General features: G+C 38.2%; 1 protein-coding gene across 5 annotated transcripts in view; it reads right to left on the reverse strand.

The window, feature by feature from the left end:
- Window positions 1-6,534: 6,534 nt before the first annotated feature.
- LOC134321360 (GRAM domain-containing protein 2A) overlaps window positions 6,535-19,129 on the reverse strand; it is a 64,087-nt gene continuing 51,492 nt past the window's right edge. For 4 of the 5 annotated variants that reach the window (XM_063003095.1, XM_063003104.1, XM_063003113.1 and 1 more), the window contains 5 exons: window positions 16,744-16,806; window positions 13,564-13,723; window positions 12,017-12,110; window positions 10,034-10,141; window positions 6,535-8,393 (listed from right to left, as the gene is read on the reverse strand). In XM_063003095.1, the coding sequence (XP_062859165.1) occupies window positions 8,390-8,393; window positions 10,034-10,141; window positions 12,017-12,110; window positions 13,564-13,723; window positions 16,744-16,806 (429 nt within the window). In that variant the 3' untranslated portion in view covers window positions 6,535-8,389. Of the gene's footprint in view, window positions 8,394-10,029; window positions 10,142-12,016; window positions 12,111-13,563; window positions 13,724-16,743; window positions 16,807-19,129 lie in introns of those variants that run through there. The other variant, XM_063003088.1, reaches the window with a different exon arrangement.

Consider the following 19,129-nt stretch of genomic DNA (forward strand, 5'->3'; position numbering starts at 1 on the left):
CCAGACTGTTATCAGCACAAGCTGCAAGTGCCATCGTCTGTTATGAAATGCGGATGCATCAGTGCCCATGGCATGGGCATGAGTAATTTGTGTATGTGTGATGTGTGAGGTTAAAGAGTGTTCTTTCACAGATATCACAGACTGTTGTTTTTATTGCATTTTACAAAATGTACCTACATTTTTGGAAATGGGGTTTATATTTACATAACATTTTTCTTCTTTTTATAATTCTAAAGCAGTAGTTTTAGTGTTTTAGTTTAATTATTACTGCCTTCTTAAATAATACAATCTTTTTCAAGTTTTTTTCAGATACGTGAGATGAATAGAGAGAAAACAGGCATCACATACATTGCAATTTAAACTGTTGAACATACTCCTTTTTTGAAAGTTCTTAAGGATCAAAATTAAATTGGTCTTCTTGCATATTGGAGCAGTTTAAGTGACATGGCATGCCTGGTGAACTTTCCTCTTTTGTTATTGCATAGAGCCAGTAAAGTCTGTGACATGCACACTCTGCCCAGGCTTGTTATGTGAGTGTGTATATACCTGAATTGGACTTGAATAAAGTGGTTATAAGGGAATTCCACATTTACTCAGAAGGTTGAATTTGATCTTCTTGACTACAAACTTGACTAAATAAAGTATGTATGTTCCTTTGGTTGAAAAGATTTAATAAACACAATGTAATGTGTTTGTAGCAGTTAAGCTACTGGACTAGTAATCAAACGGTTTCTGGTCCAAGCCCCACCACTGCCAGGTTGTCACTGTTGGGCCCTTGAGCAAGACTGTCACGGTACATTGATATAGTGTACTATTAGGTGTTTGATAGACATAGGTATGTCATTTTATATTGTTTAGAAAAAATGCATTAACAGGCTTCTGTAATGAATATAACCACATGGGCAATGGAATACTTACCTAAATGAGTTAACACAATTTGTTATTGCATCTACAAATGCAATTTCAGAGTTAAATATGTGGAAAGCGGGAGACATACTGTAAATAAACAACATCCAAAACAACGCCAACCTATGTGGCTCAAGCTCATCTGAGTTTAATGTAAAGTGGAAACATGTTCTGTGGTTTAACAAGTCCACATTTAAAATTGTTTTGGGGAAAAAGGGTATTCTTTGAGCCAAAGAGAAAAATTACCATCCACACTGTTACCAACACAAACAGTATGGGGCGTCTCTCATGGTATGGGAATGTATTCATGGCACTGCATGGCTTTAGCAATTTAGAATGTGTGTATATATACAGAACATAAAGTTAATAAGCTAAAACATTAAATATATTGTATCTGTATAACGCAGGGGTCACCAACCTTTTCGAGACCGAGAGCTACTTCAAGGCTACTGAATAATACGAAGCGCTACTTGGTGATACAAACTTCCTGAATAACACAAAGTTGCATGGTTCACCTTTAATGATATTATTATTATTATTATTATTATTATTATTATTATTATTATCATCAATATTCATATATATGAAGAGACTGTCTGATCATATGATAATGTTAATGATTCCTCAGAATAATTATTAACAATGATTTACCATGGTAGGAAACATATATTTCAACATGTAACATTATTTATGTCTATTAATCTAAATCTGTCAGAGCAGTCACATCTTTAATATTTTTGTAAATATCTTTCTTGACAGTTTTGTATGAATGAGCACATCTGTAGCATTTTGATCAAAATCAAAAAATTTTTTTTACAAATGATCATCACACTTATTATGGATTTACTGATCTTTATTATATTTTAATATAAAATAAATATAAAAGGATTTTTTTTAACTAGGTTTGTAGGAGGTAAGGGACATTAATTTTGTATATAAAAATAGTTTGACATTAATTCATGAAATGATACAATATAGATTTAATAGATTTATTTATTTGCACAATTAAATTATTTTAAAATAAATATAAAAATTAATTTAAAAACAAGGTTTGTAGTAGGTAAGGAAGATTGATTGTATATAAAAATGCTAAAAAAAAATTTGAGATCTTTATAGATTTATTCATCTCCATTATAAATTTGTGACAAATTTTTTCATACTTTATTGATACTTTAAAATTAATGGAAAATAAATACAAACGTTATTTAAAAAAAAAATATATGGTTTGTAGTATTGAATGTGTTTGTATAAAAATAGTTTGACATTAATCCATCAATACATGACAAGACTTTAATGGATGTATTTGTGTGTAATAAGTGCAGAGTAAATGTCTCCTACGTTTCTCTGTTAGTTTGATGACGCTCCCTAACTCATTAGATGAAGTGAGAGCTTGATCAGCGGTTTCATTATAACCTTACTGTAAATAAATACAATGTAATATTAAAATTACCATCAAATAGTTTTTGTAGTATGTTGCCCAAATGTATCTGTGTAAGAAATCATAAATAAAGTGAGTGTTAGGTGTTTTTTCAACCATTTATATAGATCGAAATGATCGAATGTCAAACGAATGTTGAATATTAAACTTTACCGCAGTCAAATACTGTCCTGTTTGTACTTATCACCTTTACAACAAATCATGTTTATTATCAGTTATGTACGATGTACAGGGAAGTTTTAGTGACACGCACTGAAGCGTCTCTCCACATTCCTCCCAATCATTGTGAAAATATGAAGTTCTCTTTTGCTTTTCTTGTGTTTTTAATTTTTTATTTTTTTCAGGGTAAAACCCGCATCTCGCTCCGCATCGCAGCTGCGCATGCGTAGCTCGCTTGTCTCAGCGTTATGCGCACGTTTTAAAACTCCGCTCTCCGAGATCAGAGCTCAAATAAACATCAAACAGTTTTGTTTTTTACATTTTATATTCACTATTGTCTACATCAATGCAAGTGTTATTCATTTAAAAAGAACAGCAACACAAATATATTTTTAGACGGAGCTCTATAGTCACTAGTGCTATTTTGGAACATGCCCTGCGGGCGACTCACGTGGTCCCTGCGGGCGACCAGGTGCCCGCGGGCACTGTGTTGGTGACCCCTGGTATAGCGTAATCATGAATACTAGAAATGCAATCAATATATTTTTTAATTCTTTATCTACTCTTGATTGTTCTCATTAGGGGTCTCCACAGCTTATCATTCATCTCCATCTTGCCATACATATCCTGAGCACTGTGAATCATTTGTCTCCATCTTGTCCTGTCTTGCCTTGCAAACATTAGTCCATAGAGACTTCTGCCTAATATTGTCTGTCAGCCTGTCCATGACCATTGCAAACAAGAAAGGACTCAGAGCTGAGCACCACTTATTCTTTAAACCTGTCATTCCTACTTTATATTTCTCTGCTGTCACACTGTCCTCATACATTTCATTTCATTTTCATTTTCAGCATTTAGCAGACGCTTTTATCCAAAGCGACTTACACAATGAGCGGAACACAATGAGCAATTGAGGGTTAAGGGCCTTGCTCAAGGATCCAACAGTGTCAACTTGGTGGTGGCGGGGCTTGAACCGGCAACCTTCTGTTTACTAGTCCAGTACCTTAACCACTGAGCTATCACTGGCCCTTGTACATACATACCTTGTACCAACCTCACATATTTCTCTGCCACTTCTGATTTGCTTATTCAGTACCACAGCTCCTCTCTTGGTACCCCATTTTAAGCTTTCCTTAGATCTACAAACACACAGTATTTATATCTATAAATACACTGACGAGGCATAACATTATGACCACTGAGAGGTGAAGTTAATAAGGCGGATTATCTCTTCAGGCGGATTAGCTCTTGTGGGGGTGTTCCCGGTCTGCAGTGGTCAGTATCTATCAAAAGTGGTCCAAGGAAGGAACAGTGGTAAACCAGTGGCAGGGTCATGGGCGACCAAGGCTCATTGATGCATGTGGGGAGCGAAGTCTGGCCCGTGTGGTCCGATCCAACAGACGAGCTACTGTAGCTCAAATTGCTGAAGAAGTTAATGCTGGTTCTGATAGTAAGGTGTCAGAATACAAAGTGCATCACAGTTTGTTGCATATGGGGCTGCATAGCCGCAGACCAGTCAGGGCGCCCATGCCGACCCCTGTCCGCTGCTGAAAGTGCCAGCAATGGACACGTGAGCATCATAACTGGACCACGGAGCAATGGAAGAAGGTGACCTGGTCTGATGAATCACGTTTTCTTTTACATCTTTTTGTGTTTATGCAAAGTTTATGTAAATATTAAAAACGACCAGACTATGTTTGAATGAGCCTAGCAGGTTATAAAAACAATCTTGTCGGTTATAAAAACAGAAGTGGATTCTGCACCTTTTTTTTTTATCAGTGTATCTTTTTTTAACTAATAATTATTGTTTAAATTTCAGGCTCTTGAAAATTTTTGGTGGAGAAAATGTAGTTTTACTAGGGATTCTTAACTTCCTAACTACACAGAAACCAACTGTGTTTAACTTTTATACTGTGTACAACTGATAAGTTTTCAGTATGTCAACACATTTTCATCAAACTTAAAGTGGAATCAAGGGTCAGAAAAAACCCTAGAATGTTGCGCCCTCTCCTGGACAGATAAATGCACAGCATGGAAAAATTAAACTGGTTTAATAAAAAGAAAACCTCCAGTCATTTTATCAGCTACACCTACTGCCAAAGTGAAAATATCAAATTACTGACTACAGAGCATTTGTTACAATAAAGCTTTCCATTCACGTGTTTCATCTGGGGATAAATAAAGAGGGATAAATAACACAAGCCAAACAAAAAATAGAGAAAACACACACATGCTACGTTTGTGTATTTATGTACATTATGTCCTTATCAGCTCTGCCTTATCATTTGTAAATAATTGTATGATAAACCTGCATCATTCACTCACACACACACACACACACACACATACACACACATACAAACACACATACATATTTCTTTGAGCAGTATACCATGTCATGACAGATCTTGGATTTTACACCTTTTGCTGATGACAGACTGGATGTTTTCTTCTTTGACACAGAGAACTCCATGTCCAATTTCCCCCAAAACAAGCTAAAATGTGGACTTAACTGACTACTGTCTTTTAACCCATCTGAGTTTATCTTGGGCCCAGAGAACTTGGTGCCGTTTCTGCATAGAAGTAACAACGGTTTCCCCAAGTACTTTTAAGCCCATGAGTCTATATTCATGACAGTAGAATGATGGGTTCTCATGCAATGCCACCTGAAAGGTCACATCCTGTGGTTTCTGTATTTGTTTTTACAATATTATGTACAGTAGATGCAGTATAATTAAGCAATAGAACACTTGAGGTCGTGTGTTATCGCGAAAAACATCACGGCTGTGATTCCGTCGCATCACAGCCGTGATGTTATTCGCGATAACACACGACCTCAAGTGTTCTATTGCTTTTATACAACAGTTTTTACAAAATAAAGAAAGAAAATAAATCAAAGAAGCCCTGAATTTCATATTAAATATGCTTTAATATTGACAATACCTTCCGCCAAAAAGTAGTTCCACAAGGAATATAAAGTTTAACACTACAAAGCAAACATCCCAAGTTGCAAAAACTAATTTCAGGAAGGTAAGAACAACAAGAAGAAAAAGCAAGAACCTCCGAAGGAAAAAAAAAAAAAAAAAAAAACATCTTGCACACACCTAAGGATATGGGTGAGAACAGAACTTCTAGGAGCTGCTAACTGGGCTATTAAGCTAACTGTTCGCGTTACAAACACATTAATGTTCCCTACATAGTGCACTAGATTGTGTATCAGATCACGGATTTATGTTCCCTACAAAGTGCACTACATAGTGAATTAGACAATTGATTTATGTTCCCTACACAGTGCGCTAGATTGTATATCAGATAACGCATTTAAAAAAAGTCTGTGTCGCCTGCGTGCGCGTTTGTGTGCATGAAGCTTGTCGTTACTGGCAACGCGTCAGCGGAGTAATACAGTTGTGGTGTGAAAAGGCCGTGCTGTTATCACGAATATCAGCACAGTTAGAAGGCTTCTCAACCAATCAGATTGTAAGGTCGGAACTACCTGTTGTATAACCAACATTATTAGCAATCTTGAATTGAGAAGTGTTTTTTCTTTTAACTAATTCTCTTACCAAGTTTGGCACAATGACCAGATCTTTCTTGTACCGACTGAGCCTTTGTCGGATCGTCCTTTTACACCCAATCATGATTCCCTCACCTGTTACCAATTTACCTGCTTATTGTGGAATATTTCAAAATGGTCTAACTTTGTGTTACAAACTTATTGTGCATCTGTCCCAACTTCTTTTGAGTGTGTTTCAGGAATTAATTCTTAATTTGTTTATATTTACAAAATACAATCAAGTTCTATGTACTTTTGGTAGTTAATTAAAAGGGCAGTTGTAGCCTAGTGGTTAAGGTACTGGACTAGTAACCAAAAGGTTGCTGGTTCAAGCCCCACCACTGTCAGATTGCCACTGTTGGGCCCTTGAGCAAGGCCCTTAACCCTCAATTGCTTAGATAATATACTGTCGCTTTGGATAAAAGCATCTGCTAAATGCCGAAAATGTAAATTAAAAAGAAATAAATAAACAAACATGAACTGGTTAAAACAGTTTAATGGTCATATTGCTGTATAGTTGCTCTTTATTTGACAGTTAAAAATCTAGACTGTACAATCTGAGCATATATTGTATTGAAAAATTGATCTATTTCAATAATTTATCTCAACATGCATGTATGTGAACTTCTTAAATTAGGCCTATTGTTATCATACATAAAATCTTAAATAGGTTAAAAACTGCTGCTTGATGCCTCGTTAAAACCTGTTACAAGATAAATACATTAAATCTATATCCTATGGCACATTGTACCTCTCTTAATTTTTAATTTACAATAAACTATGCAGTAGCATATAGCACTACTTGCCACATTTTCTACAAAATGTGCAGTACTTGGAGAGCAAAATAGCAGATAATTGTACAATTCCAAACAACATAATCTTGATTATAAATAACATGACTGTTTTGTTTGTGTATTTGCCATAATACACATAATACCACACTACAGTCTCACTTTTGCTATGATCGACTCACTTAGCAGACTTTCTTTTTCCAACAACAAAACAACCACCATTAACCACAAGAGATGCCCCAGTCACATCTTCCCACTTGAGTCACAGCTCTTGAGTAACGGCCAATACGTAAACTGATCAAATAGTGACATCATCTTAGGTAAGACAATCACTATATGAGTGTCTGTATCACATATCATTTGACATGCAATTTGAGAAAGCAGCAGGGCACAATTGGTTCTCTCATTTTTAATTAAGCTGTCAGATCATCAAATGTATTTTGTACAGTTTTGGATGGAATGCTAAAGTGGTTGAGCAGTTCAATGTGTTAGCCCACCTCTACTGCACATCAGCCATAGCTAAAATGTGTTAGAGCTAAATTGTGACCTTCTCCTCAATTGTGGATATTTTCTGGCTAAGGGTCTTACCCTGATATCAACCAATAGGACAAAGATGAACAAAAATTTTGTTTTGCAGTAACTCGATCAAATAATAATTTTGGCCAATATCAGCCCAAAACTAATATTTAATCTAGGACTGGAACATCCCTTATGTCCTGGGTTTGATCCCCAGGTGGGGCGGTCCAGGTCCTTTCTGTGCAGAGTTTGCATGTTCTCCCCGTGTCTGCGTGGGTTTCCTCCGGGTGCTCCGGTTTCCTCCCACAGTCCAAAAACATGCCACCAGGCTAATTGGAAACACTGAATTGTCCTATAGATACCTAGCCGCTAGATGCAAAAACCAGTGCATTGTAGTGCCGGTCCCAAGCACGGATAAAATAGGGAGAGTTGTGTCAGGAAGGACATCCGGCGTAAAAAACTGTGCCAAATCCCGCCGGCGACCCCTAACGGGAAGAAGCCGGAAATGCCGACCCCGTAACCGAAAAAACGGGACAAAGGCTGAGGAACAAGACTGGAACATCCCTTATGTCAACGAATTAAACCTTATCCATTTTAGCCTCTATAATTCAGACTTATCTTATCTAAAATATATTTTTGCTATGTACTTTCCTAAGCAAAGTTCCTCTGCCACATACACTTCCACAATGACTTCCTTTCAAAAGCGAGTCTCTAGACATAATTGACATGTTAAATATGGAATGAACAAATACTAAACACCATCATCAAACCGGTCTGGAAGCTGAATAATTTGCATCTTGGCATTGACTTCACTTAAAGTGCTAGAATCCAGACAAAAGCTTTGTTAATGGTTCTTCTTTATACTTGTTAGTCGGTAGTCGATGCTCTGCAACTACTCCAGTTCAAGTCCAACTGTGCTACATTAGTACAGCTCCTACAGTGGATCAGCAAACTTCCTGTCCAGGACTGATTACTCACAGCTGGTAATTGCTGCACTGGACAAGAGCAGCAGAATGTTAACCTGTGTTACCTGTAGACAGATATACATAAAATCATGAACATGTTTATAGTTCAACATAAACCCTCTTTTACACATACTCCTACCTGGGAATTTACTAGCTACAGTTCTAGGGTACCTACCAAATCAGTTCAGATGTGAACTAAAGCAAATGCAGTCAAGTGAATATTATTATTACTATGAATAATAATAATAATACTCATTATTATAATAACAACACCATTAATACTACTAATGCGGTTACTACTACTAATAATCACCATGATCTTTAATCTTATGTAGCATATTTTATTAAAAAAATGTATTTTACTGGATAAGCTAAAATCGATTCTAAGGATTAATAGAAGTCCTGCATCAACTAAAAAAGTTAGGTAAGTTGGACTACATAGCATTACAAAATCAGTACGATACACAGAGAAAATAAAATATTACAGTAAATATTTAGACAAAATATATTTTTGTATTTACTCTATGTACCTAGGAACACAATAGCTAACAATGCAGGTACACAGTCTTATTGTCATCTAGATCAGTGATACCGGTCCGTGGGTCATTTATTACCGGGCCGCACAGTAAGAATAAATAATTAGAGATCGCTACAAAAGCAATGAAAACACTGCTTCCATTTCCAACAGAAGTGGGATTAGACTGAGCAGACTGGACATAAGGAACACACTTTGGGTGTAACTGAGTCCTATCACCCCTAGGTGGGAGCGTCTTGTTGCAGCAAAAAAAAAGAGTCCCCACTGATTTGCCATCATTGGTGAGTAGAATCGATATGCACTTTGTGTTTTTTATTATGGTTGTTATATAATTTTATTTTAAATCCTCCTGCCCCCGCCGGTTTGTGAAATTATATCTTATATGAAACTGGTCCGAGGTGCAAAAAAGTTTGGGGACCGCTGACCCAGATTGAGTTACAAAATTTTAAACAGATTTTTCAGTATTTGGAAAAACAGCAAAAAAGTGCAGAACAACAAAGCTGAGATTACAACTTATGAGAATTTATGAGATGTCAGATCTGGTTTGCTTTGTTGTTACATTGCAAGACATTCATATATTACTTATTTTTTCAGTAATAACTTCTTCCTGAACAGGTGGCAGTAGGTCTGGAAGAATTAGACACAATGTCTAATTCTGAGTGCTGATTGTTTTGCACTTTGAGCTGTTTTTTTGCTACACGAAAAAGAAAACAAAAAACAAAGAGGAAATATTTGTACTTTTTAACCAGATCTGCTGTGTTTTGTGTTGCTGTTTTATTTGTGCTGCTGTGGTACACTATATGGCCAAAAATATGTTTGACAATGAGCTTGTTATAAATCTTATTTTAAAACCATAGGCAAATAAACTGCCATGAATGTACTGAACTGGACTTAAATTCCAGAGAAAAGCACTAGAGTCCAGTCCACTAGAGTTCATCAACATCAAACATCTGCACGGGGCACAGCTGCAGTTCATGCTGTTCATGCCAAAGCAGAAAAGTATCCTCTCCAAACTGTTGCAGTTAAAGGCATATCATTTATTTGAGATTAATGATTTTATACATCTGTTTAAAGCACCTAGATTTAATCATTAGTAGAGGTGTCCATTTAATTTTGGCCATTTAGTGTATATGCTAAATTAGTTTGTGTGGGTTTGGTAAGTGAGCTCACCTGTCTCTCATAGGTAAAGCTGGATGTGTGTTTAAAAAGGAGAGTTGTTGTTCCAGACTGCACACACGAAAGGCCAGGTAACATGAAGACATGATGAGCAGGATAATACTGTAAAAGCACACAAACACACACACACACAGCCTCCTTGTGAGAATGTAATTATTATAATAACTAAATAAATATTTCTCTTTGTTCAGTTGTAACTGTAAATCAAAATATATAAAATATAATTACTGTTGAAAAAAATTATAACATGATGACAATACAATAGACTGGCCAGTAGATGGCAATATTATACACAAATAAAAAGATTAAAATAATAGAATTGAGTACACAAAAATGAGTACACCCCTCACATTTCTGCAGATATTTAAGTATATCTTTTCATGGGACAACACTGACAAAATGACACTTTGACACAATGAAAAGTAGTCTGTGTGCAGCTTATATAACAGTGTATATTTATTCTTCCCTCAAAATAACTCAATATACAGCCATTAATGTCTAAACCACCGGCAACAAAAGTGAGTACACCCCTAAGTGAAAGTTCCTGAAGTGTCAATATTTTGTGTGGCCACCATTATTTCCCAGAACTGCCTTAACTCTCCTGGGCATGGAGTTTACCAGAGCTTCACAGGTTGCCACTGGAATGCTTTTCCACTTCTCCATGACGACATCACGGAGCTGGCGGATATTCGAGACTTTGCGCTCCTCCACCTTCCGCTTGAGGATGCCCCAAAGATGTTCTATTGGGTTTAGGTCTGGAGACATGCTTGGCCAGTCCATCACCTTTACCCTCAGCCTCTTCAATAAAGCAGTGGTCGTCTTAGAGGTGTGTTTGGGGTCATTATCATGCTGGAACACTGCCCTGCGACCCAGTTTCCGGAGGGAGGGGATCATGCTCTGCTTCAGTATTTCACAGTACATATTGGAGTTCATGTGTCCCTCAATGAAATGTAACTCCCCAACACCTGCTGCACTCATGCAGCCCCAGACCATGGCATTCCCACCACCATGCTTGACTGTAGGCATGACACACTTATCTTTGTACTCCTCACCTGATTGCCGCCACACATGCTTGAGACCATCTGAACCAAACAAATTAATCTTGGTCTCATCAGACCATAGGACATGGTTCCAGTAATCCATGTCCTTTGTTGACATGTCTTCAGCAAACTGTTTGCGGGCTTTCTTGTGTAGAGACTTCAGAAGAGGCTTCCTTCTGGGGTGACAGCCATGCAGACCAATTTGATGTAGTGTGCGGCGTATGGTCTGAGCACTGACAGGCTGACCCCCCACCTTTTCAATCTCTGCAGCAATGCTGACAGCACTCCTGCGCCTATCTTTCAAAGACAGCAGTTGGATGTGACGCTGAGCACGTGCACTCAGCTTCTTTGGACGACCAACGCAAGGTCTGTTCTGAGTGGACCCTGCTCTTTTAAAACGCTGGATGATCTTGGCCACTGTGCTGCAGCTCAGTTTCAGGGTGTTGGCAATCTTCTTGTAGCCTTGGCCATCTTCAAGTAGCGCAACAATTCGTCTTTTAAGATCCTCAGAGAGTTCTTTGCCATGAGGTGCCATGTTGGAACTTTTAGCTGTACTACTAAATTGAACACACCTGCTCCCTATGCACACCTGAGACCTAGTAACACTAACGAGTCACATGACATTTTGGAGGGAAAATGACAAGCAGTGCTCAATTTGGACATTTAGGGGTGTAGTCTCTTAGGGGTGTACTCACTTTTGTTGCCGGTGGTTTAGACATTAATGGCTGTATATTGAGTTATTTTGAGGGAAGAATAAATTTACACTGTTATTTTAGCTGTACACAGACTACTTTTCATTGTGTCAAAGTGTCATTTTGTCAGTGTTGTCCCATGAAAAGATATACTTAAATATCTGCAGAAATGTGAGGGGTGTACTCACTTTTGTGATACACTGTATATATATTTATAATCTTATTAAACATATGTGTTTACTCACAGCAGTATAAAGAATTTGAGAAGCTGATATTCAATGTGGCCCAGATCTGATACTGGCTCAGTCAACAGAATCTTCTCTGTCTCCAGATGCCTCTCTGTACAACACAAAATTGCGTAAATTACACTTCTTACTTTATATTTCCCCATTTTGCCATTAAAATACATACAAACAAGTACCAATATATCCTGAAAAGTACAAAAAAGTCATTAATAATGAAAAATGTAAAGAATTGTTTGGTCATAATATATTTCTTTAAAACAGAAATAAAAGTTTGCTGGGTGGACATATTGGCAGGACTGGGGAAACTACTTGTCTACCATGAATAACCGGCTATAATGCTTGACTTTGCTTGACAAAAGTATTGGGACACCTAGACAATAATCCTACAGGATCTTTTATGACATCCCATTCTAAATCCATACACATTAATATGCAGTTGGTCCCACTCTTTGCAGATATAACAGCTCCCACTCTTTATGCTGAAACAGAGAAGTTGGAAGCATAGAATTGTCCAATGCTGACGCATTAAGATTTCCACTCACTAAAACACACTAGCCCACCATAGCTGACATTTCGAACTGGCAAATTTAAATCTCAGCTCTGCTATCAGCCGACGTATAAGGACAATAACTGGCTTGTCTGGGAAGAGAGAGGGCTGAAGGAATCCCTAATAACTGCTGCAATTATGACCTCTGCTGGCTGATTGATGGTGCCTGCACAGAGACAGGGGAATAATGGGGATCAGTGCTTTGGGGATCACTTTCCATGCTTGATATGAATCCCCCTAAGAAAAAATGCATAAATATAGAAAAATCCTTTTTCTAGAACTAAGGGGCCTAGACAAACCCCTGAAAAACAATCCCATAGCGTTTACCAAACCCAGAGTCATCCATCACACTGCCTAAAAAAGAAGCATGATTTGTCACTCAACAGAATACATATCCACTGTCCAGTGGTGGCAATGGGACTGATGGAAACACCTGATTTCAATGATTAAGACACGTGTCCCAATACTTTTGTCCACATAGTGTATGTTTGAGTAGACGGTGAGATTTTTCTGTGATGAAAAATGAATTATTGTAAAACTCTGGTCAGCTGTTCACATCATATGTACAGGACCATTGAAATAGGAGATGACAGCTGTATCATGAGATAGTCTTGTGACTAGTCTTATGACTCCAGATATGTATGCTTAGTGTACAAAATACACATTCATTCTGAATCTTGGGTTAATTTAACATTTATGATAACATTATTAAATCATTATGTCCTTGGCCAACAATTAAATTTCACTTTTACAGGACCGAATGCATCCTATAATGCAAACTTCCTTACCTGCTAATGCATTGCAGGGAAAGTTCTATTTAAGTGATGTTTAGATTCATCTGGACTAGTAGTATTATGACTGTGGACCCCAATTATCAATTAAATTTGGTGAATTGGTTGAATAACAAACTTACATTTTCTTACTCAGTCGGTGTTGGATATCATTTTTTGTTTGTTTTAGCAGCAATGTCACTGTACATGCTATAATGTGTGTTCTGTACCCTGCATTGGAGTCTCGCTGCTAAACGGAGGCTGCCCAGCATTAAGGCTATTGGTGGAGTTTCCCAACAAATCAGGTAGAGAGGAGGACACAGTCGGAATTGATGGCTTCCTGCGCCATTTCAACACTGGGGTGTAATCACTGGCTATTTGGAACTCATCCTGCAAAAACAAAACAAATATGATCATTACTATGACCATGCAATGTCAAACTGTAGGTAAACACATCTCGGTCAGTGGACAGTGAGCACCACAAAACTACCACAGACAAGATATGATATAGGTGGTAAATCATGTCACTGTAGTGTGTGATGCTGATACAAATGTACAAGGCACATGATTAAAAACTGACCACCGATGAACAGACACTCTATAAACTGTTAATTTATAAGCTAATAAACTGTAGACTTTCTTTACTGTGTAAGAAATGTACAAAAAAATGACTACATAACTTATTATAGAATAATGCATTTTATTCAGTAATTAAAAAAATCAGTGTTGGGGTGACAATTAGAACATACTGTACATCATACACCACCATAACTAGCCATAAAAACTGTAACAACCCCACAATATGGTAGGTTACCTCACACAGTGGACAATGAGTGAAGATACAGGCAAGTTACCTAACAAGCTGACAACTCATTTATATCATTCTGGCACCCTTGGTAAAAATGGGTAAAAAAGTCATGAGACTTGTCTTTGTTACATGAATCTAACCGTTCTCCAGATGACTTTTTTTACCTAATAGGTTTACCCTAATTATTATGAAACTCTTTAAGTGGTCATTCAAGAATTAGGGTGCATTCCAATCACCCCAGCAGTTTTCTGTGAAGTGAACTGCACAGCGAATTTGGCTATTTTAAGTAAGATTCCAAACTGCAGGGGGTAAATGCATTTAGTTCAAAGAGAACTTTTAAACTGTGTAGGGAAGAGTGAGGAACGTGTTATCACTACACAGGAAGTTGACAGTAACTTTTTCCAATCAATCACTGAAGGTCTTGTGGGTTAAGACAGCTGGCGCATTATCAGCAAACAGTATAGACAGGATGTTGAACTAATATTTCATTAATCTTGGCTGAAAACTACCAACAATGTTCAAAAAACACTGCAAAATCCACCAGAAAATTAATTTAGCTTGTTTACTTTTACATAGTTAATTACAAGCAATACAACACAATGTATACATGAAGCTTCCCATTTTATATATACAATATGATACATGGCTAGTTACTTTAAAAAGCAAATGGCATTTCAAAGAGTGCTGTCAATGTGACGCTCTGATGTTACATGATGATGTTGCAGGCCATTCCTAATAAAGGAATTCAACCAATTAAAGTTCCCTTATGCCAAGTTCACACTATACGACTTTCATAGCAGTCAGATCTCTGTACAGCTACACAGCTTGATCTCTTGTAATCGGGAGTCTTTTAAGTCGTTGTGGTTTTTACACTAGTCACTATCACATGATTAGTGTGTAGGGAATACAAGAGCACTATGTAGAGACCCTGTGGAATGGAATCCAGCATTTGTGTTTAACTAAAGAATAAAACAAAGGTGACACAATTTCCCTAGTCATTTGTCGGCACAGGAGAGACTGAAGAATGCACAAATAAAATATGCCAAACGTTTGTTGACCTTCATAAATTAGGCAATGGTTACAGCAACAGATACACTATATGGCCAAAAGTATTTGGACACCTGACCATAAGCTTGTTAGACATCCTGTTTTAAAAACACATCGGAATGTTGCCACTGGTCGGCTGGGCGCCATCTTGCTGGCATAATTGGCAGTGCCTGCAGCAGATACTAATTGGCCACCGTATCTGCAGGGTGGGGGTCGGACTATGTGTGGGTGGGTGGGTCTTCATATGCTGTGTAAGGACCCTGATTGGCGGAAGAGATGCCTGTGCAGAATGCAGGGGCGAGAAGAATGCGCTAAATCGGGAGGAAAATGGGGAGAAAATGCATCAAAAAAGAGAAATTATTACAACAAAGTGACCACTAAGTGATCTTTACAGCTATAAGATCAGCAACTATTCTGAAAAGGCTTCTAACAAGACTGTGGGAATTTGTGACCATTCAGTAAAAAGAGCATTTGTATGACTGGTCACTTATGTTGCTCAAGAAACCTCAACTGATGTTCCAGTTCATTCAAAAGCTGTTCAGTGGGGCTGATGTCAGGGCTCTGTGCTGGTCATGGGAGTTTCTTTAAACCAAGCTGTTTTTCATGTTTTTATAGATATGACGTAACAGTAAAGGGCCTTTCCTAAACTGTTGCTGCAAAGTTTGAAGCATATCATTTTCTTTACATAACTGATATATTGCACCTGTTAGCAATTGTAGTGGCTGAAACATGAATTCAAAAATTAGAACGGGTGTCCCAATACTTTTGTCCATATAGTGTACATGCAAGTAAATGCCATTATGCACCGGTAGGTCATAATGCAGAATAAGCTTTTTTTTTATCTAACCACAAACATAGCCACCTGGTTCACATGCTGGTGTGCCAAACAAACAATTCAGTCCTCAGTGTTATGTATGGTGAATGATCTGTGATATTTGGAGCTGTTTTAGCTCCAAATACAGTATAAACTTAGCTTAGTACATGGCATCGTAGATCAAGTATCAGGAAATTCAACAAAAAATAATTTGGCTTATCTTTACCAAAACGCTAAAAACGGGTCATGAGTAAATCTAGCAGGATGAGGATTCAAAACATACCTACACATTAACACAGAATGGTTCAATGACCACAGTATCAGGCTTATGCAATGGACATCAAATTAAACCCCTTAAAAATAGCATAAACTGAAGAGTTAACTTTATGATTTAGAAATCATTAATTGCAGAACTGTACTTGAATAAAACAGACCCACTATTTAGTGCTAGTCCCACACAAAAACTCAACCAGATGTATAAATACACACATGAAAGGTACTGTTTGGGTGTAGTTCTTTGAATTGACCTATGTCAGTGCCAACTCAAAAGGCAAACAAATACCACTGAACCTAGACTAAGTCAACAGTGTTGTGTAAAGAGTAATACGATGTTCTACAAATACAGAACAGAAACAGACTTTAGTGTGTATGTGTGTGTGTGTGTGAGAGAGAGAGAGTGAGCACGTGAATATAACACACTATTTTTTAAATAAATAAAAACTCAGCAGATGAGTTTCTTACAGTCGACAGTGAGCCAGGCTCTTCTAGATACTGCTTCAGACTGAGACTCTTCTTACCATTTACCTGTCAAACAAAACATTTGACTTTTAATCATAACAATGTCTGCAATAGGCTATAAGAAACATCACACAACAGACAAGGATAAGTAGCATTAGTCTACAGACAAGGATATACAGCATCACACTATAGACAGGGATAAGCAAAATCACACTACAGACAAGGATAAGCAGCATCACACTACAGACAAGGATAAACAGCATCACATTAGAGTCAAAGATAAACGTCAAAGATAAGCGGCATGATACTACAGACAAGGATAAGTAGCATCACACTACAGACAAGGATAAGCAGCATCACACTACAGACAAGGGTAAGCAGCATCACACTACAGACAAGGATAAGCAGCATCAAAATACAGACAAGGATAAGCAGCATCACACTACAGACAAGGATAAGCAGCTTCACACTACCGACAAGGGTAAGCAACATCACAATACAGTCAAAGATAGGTAGCATCAGACTACAGACAAGGATAAGCAGCTTCACACTACAGACAAGGATAAGCAGCTTCACACTACAGACAAGGATAAGCAGCTTCACACTACAGACAAGGGTAAGCAACATCACACTACAGACAAGGGTAAGCAACATCACACTACAGACAAGGGTAAGCAGCATCACACTATAGACAAGGGTAAGCAGCATCACACTACAGACAAGGGTAAGCAGCATCACACTACAGACAAGGATAAGCAGCTTCACACTACAGACAAGGATAAGCAGCTTCACACTACAGACAAGGATAAGCAGCATCACACTACAGACAAGGATAAACAGCATCACACTACAGACAAGGATAAGCAACATCACAATACAGTCAAAGATAGGTAGCATCAGACTACAGACAAGGATAAGCAGCTTCACACTACAGACAAGGATAAGCAGCTTCACACTACAGACAAGGATAAGCAGCTTCACATAAGCAGCATCACACTACAGACAAGGATAAGCAGCATCACACTACAGACAAGGATAAGCAGCATCACACTACAGACAAGGATAAGCAGCATCACACTACAGACAAGGGTAAGCAGCTTCACAATACAGACAAGGATAAGCAGCTTCACACTACAGACAAGGGTAAGCAGCATCACACTACAGACAAGGATAAGCAGCTTCACACTACAGACAAGGATAAGCAGCATCACACTACAGACAAATGTAAGCAGCATCACACTACAGACAAGGGTAAGCAGCTTCACACTACAGACAAGGGTAAGCAGCTTCACAATACAGACAAGGATAAGCAGCTTCACACTACAGACAAGGGTAAGCAGCATCACACTACAGACAAGGATAAGCAGCTTCACACTACAGACAAGGGTAAGCAGCTTCACAATACAGACAAGGATAAGCAGCTTCACACTACAGACAAGGGTAAGCAGCATCACACTACAGACAAGGATAAGCAGCATCACACTACAGACAAGGATAAGCAGCATCACACTACAGACAAGGGTAAGCAGCATCACACTACAGACAAGGATAAGCAGCTTCACACTACAGACAAGGATAAGCAGCTTCACACTACAGACAAGGATAAGCAGCATCACACTACAGACAAGGATAAACAGCATCACACTACAGACAAGGATAAGCAACATCACAATACAGTCAAAGATAGGTAGCATCAGACTACAGACAAGGATAAGCAGCTTCACACTACAGACAAGGATAAGCAGCTTCACACTACAGACAAGGATAAGCAGCTTCACATAAGCAGCATCACACTACAGACAAGGATAAGCAGCATCACACTACAGACAAGGATAAGCAGCATCACACTACAGACAAGGATAAGCAGCATCACACTACAGACAAGGGTAAGCAGCTTCACAATACAGACAAGGATAAGCAGCTTCACACTACAGACAAGGGTAAGCAGCATCACACTACAGACAAGGATAAGCAGCTTCACACTACAGACAAGGATAAGCAGCATCACACTACAGACAAATGTAAGCAGCATCACACTACAGACAAGGGTAAGCAGCTTCACACTACAGACAAGGGTAAGCAGCTTCACAATACAGACAAGGATAAGCAGCTTCACACTACAGACAAGGGTAAGCAGCATCACACTACAGACAAGGATAAGCAGCTTCACACTACAGACAAGGGTAAGCAGCTTCACAATACAGACAAGGATAAGCAGCTTCACACTACAGACAAGGGTAAGCAGCATCACACTACAGACAAGGATAAGCAGCATCACACTACAGACAAGGGTAAGCAGCATCACACTACAGACAAGGGTAAGCAGCATCACACTACAGACAAGGATAAGCAGCTTCACACTACAGACAAGGATAAACAGCATCACACT

This window comes from Trichomycterus rosablanca, chromosome 1, assembly GCF_030014385.1.
Source record: "Trichomycterus rosablanca isolate fTriRos1 chromosome 1, fTriRos1.hap1, whole genome shotgun sequence".
Taxonomy (NCBI): domain Eukaryota; kingdom Metazoa; phylum Chordata; class Actinopteri; order Siluriformes; family Trichomycteridae; genus Trichomycterus; species Trichomycterus rosablanca.